This window comes from Cyprinus carpio, chromosome B23 (assembly GCF_018340385.1).
Source record: "Cyprinus carpio isolate SPL01 chromosome B23, ASM1834038v1, whole genome shotgun sequence".
Taxonomy (NCBI): domain Eukaryota; kingdom Metazoa; phylum Chordata; class Actinopteri; order Cypriniformes; family Cyprinidae; genus Cyprinus; species Cyprinus carpio.
The window spans coordinates 4,516,758-4,520,236 of record NC_056619.1 but is presented as its reverse complement, the minus strand read 5'-3'; the positions used below and the strand labels follow the sequence as shown (position 1 = coordinate 4,520,236).

At 33.4% G+C, this 3,479-nt stretch overlaps 1 protein-coding gene across 1 annotated transcript; it reads right to left on the bottom strand.

Moving 5' to 3' along the window:
* Positions 1–467: 467 nt before the first annotated feature.
* On the bottom strand, positions 468–1,448 carry LOC122141946. Its single transcript, XM_042750836.1, has 3 exons — positions 1,416–1,448; positions 1,225–1,340; positions 468–1,073 (listed from the first exon to the last, which is right to left on the bottom strand). The coding sequence occupies exons 1-3, from the start codon at positions 1,416–1,418 to the stop codon at positions 491–493; spliced, it is 702 nt and encodes a 233-aa protein (XP_042606770.1). The 5' UTR covers positions 1,419–1,448; the 3' UTR covers positions 468–490.
* Positions 1,449–3,479: the final 2,031 nt, after the last annotated feature.

Below are 3,479 nucleotides of genomic sequence, written 5' to 3'. Positions count from 1 at the left end.
TTGCATAATAGTATGTATGTATGTATGTACAGTTTACATAGTCTCACACACGGCTAGAGGACACCCTGGACTGAACAGATGGCCAGTCAGTTGACCAACAATGTGAAGAAAAACAGACTCACCCAGCCACTTCCTTCTTTAATTAATCATACTTATCACAAAAAATAACAGAAAGCAGACAGTAGAGTTACAGGCTACTTATTGACATTGAAACACAGTTTTCTACAATGTGCTGTGAGGGTCCAACCACCTCCACACACAGACACAACTTATATTTTTCTTCTTTAAAAAGCAACTGAATGCATTAATATGTTAAGTACAAATACATTCTGAAATGCATTATGAGGTTATCTATTGATGTTAATGTTTTTAAGTCACAATTTTGGTTTTATAGTTAAAAATTGAGTCTTTGGGAATAACTCATTAACATGTCATCCTTTTTTGTTTTTGCATTGTTTTACTTTAAAAAAGTAAAACGGCCCTAATCTTATCATGCTTGGTTTAGACATTGCTGATCTATAGCAGTGTTTCCTTCACCTTTACAAGCATAACACTCATTCTCAGTCACACAGCGGTAGAGAGGAACATGAGCCACAATCTTCTTGAAGTTCATTTGAAGTACTTCTGAATTTTTCTCATTCCAAAATATATCCTTAAAGACAAAGGCTTTCATTGAACTGTGCTTGCTCCAGTTCTCCAGGCCAGCCAGAATGTTATAATCGCTCGACTCGTTAAGGCATGATTTAACACAGGGAGATTTGTAGCTGTAGAAGATAGTACAGCTTTGCTCTTTTCTTTTATTTAACAGGTCTTGCATGGGTGTTGTTTGAAGGTTTTCAGTGGAAGTGAGTAAGAGACGCTCTGCATGTATACTGAATCCCTGCATATTTTTAACACCTGCTACAATAAGCTCTTGACCTGTATAAAGTGGACGTGATGTTTTCACATCTGGACTCTCTTTATTCAGGAAGTTGTTCTGTGAAGGCTTAAAATTCCCTTTACATTGAGTCTCATCTACATTGATGGCGACGGCGTACTGCTTTGGGTGGTTTTCCACACTGAAAGTCTGATAGCTGGAAACCACAAAAAAAAAAAAAAAAAAACTTCAACTTAAAGCAAATACACAGTTGACGGAAGACCTTTCATACTTTTATATCCTTTATTGCTAATATTACTTTTAAAGGTAAATATCTGATTTTTTGCAGTGACATAAGGCGTACTTACTTCTGATCAAAGAAGCTTATAATACGGCCAAGAGTTTGAATGTCCACAGTCTGTTGCTCAGCACTTTGAGTCAAAAGAACAAGCAAGAGGAGTGCTCTAAGTGAAACTGTGGATACCTAGATTGATCAAATTGAAAACACATTTAAATAATAATTTAATAATAATAATAATAAACTAATGAAGTTACATACCATAGTGGCTGTTGATGATGCAGAAATGCAGTGGCGTAGAGATGTGTTGAATGGGAAGAAAATGTGTGTATATATATACATCCTGCTCATGCAAACGTTTATGCAAAAAGTACTCTAACTGTCAGTTTTATTACTATGATAAATGACTGTGAAAAGGTAGTAAACTCAAATATCAAAAGTAAATGTTTCTTGATGTCATCCAACATGTTTGAAGTTCTAGGAGCTTGGAATGGTTTAAATAAATTCAACATGGTTAACCAACTCAATGTTAATAATAAAATGCATAAAGGGAAAAATCCTATTTTTACTATTGTGGCACAATCTGAGCATACATCATGTTGTTTCCATTTCTTTCTTTTTTTGTAGGTATACTCATCTTCAGAATTTGAAAACACAGTTAGCAAGTTAGCAGTTTTGTCATATAGTGGGTGAACCAAAGTGTTAGTGTTTGAAAACTTAAAGGCCGTTCCACACTGAGCGTAATGTGAATTGCCGACGAACAGTGCTTTTACACCGAGTGCGAAATGATTGATCGCCTTCTGCTTATTCACGCCTGCATGCTAGGTGGTGCCGACCAGCAATGCACTTTTACTCAGATATGTGTCTCGTATATGGATTTAAGATTGTCCGCTGTTCTATTATACAGCATTAAATTAAGACGAATAAAGTTTGGTTCTATGCCAGCCAAACAAACTATCTATAACGTTTACAAGAAAACATCTTCAAATATTTTTTATGTTTTTAAGATGTTTTCTTGTTTGCTTAAAACCCACTTTAAACCATAATCGAGTGCTTGTAATAGCTTCTGATTGTGTTCTATAGTTGATTTTGATTCTATATTAGGCAGACATGCACTCTTTGTATGTTTAATAACGCCACACTGCTTATTGTCATAAACATCCTTTATTGTTATAAAAATACAATGAGCTGCATACAAAACACATGATACAGAAAATATATAGTCATAATCATATGTCTATTTGCTTTCATATTTCATGTGTAGAAATATATTTCACTCAATTTTTTTCCTCAGATATGTGTCTGATATATGGATTCACCATCGTCCGCTGCTCAATATACAGCATTACATTAAGATAAATAAAGTTTGGTTCTACACCAGAAACATAAATATCTTTAATTCTTACAAAAATATCCTATAATATAATTAGAGGTACAATTAACATCAAGCAACACTTGAAAATGTATGTAATTATTAATGTATTTGTTTAAAAGTGCTTTTAATAATGTTTAATAATGGTTTAATAACCGACTGTGACCTATAGTTGATTTTGATTATAATAGGAATCTTTGTATAGTTAATTTCTTACACACCTTATCTTTTTAAATGATTGACAGCTTCATAGAAGAATTTAAAATGCTGATTCTCATTAACCACGTACTTAACACACATCTCAATTTGTTATCTTTACTTATTTACTAGTTATTGTATGTTGTAAAAAGCAATCTTTCAATGGTAGGCGTACTCTGTTTGCTGTGTTTGTGCACTTTTGACAAATAAAACAAGCAGTTATTAACACAGTTAAGAGGAAGAAGCAGAAATGAGTACAAATGTCATGACTATATTTGAATTGAAATATGTGTGAGCATAAAAATGTGTGTAATGTAAATATTTTAATATACTTTTTAGGTTTTGTCAAGTATACAGGAAGATTTTGGGGCTCATCAACTGATAATGCTTTTGTGCAATTAAATATTTAACATGAATTATGCTTTAACTAGAGTGTGTGTTAGTTTTGATAAAAGTCCTTTTTGCATTAAACAGCCTGATATGTATTTATTATCTGGGCAGAGCTGTTGGATCACAGTTTGCTCATGTTTGACATTCACTTTGGTCAGTGAGAAGGATCTGCATGGCAGTTTTTTTTTTTCTTTTTTTCTCGAGTCATTACAGTCAATTGTTCCATTGTGTTTTGTGTCAGATCATTCACAGAGATTGTCACTATAATTCTGTTTTCATATGGTGGTCTGTTATTGTGGTATGTCTCTGATTATCTGCAATATCCTAGCTACAAGGTTCTGAGTGAGCAGTTAAGAGGTGAGCAG

Excerpts from the sequence above, each read along its gene's own strand:
- LOC122141946 (XM_042750836.1), bottom strand. Across the intron at positions 1,074-1,224 it reads ATAAGCTTCTTTGATCAGAA|CTATCAGACTTTCAGTGTGG; the intron begins GTAAGTACGCCT and ends TGTGGTTTCCAG.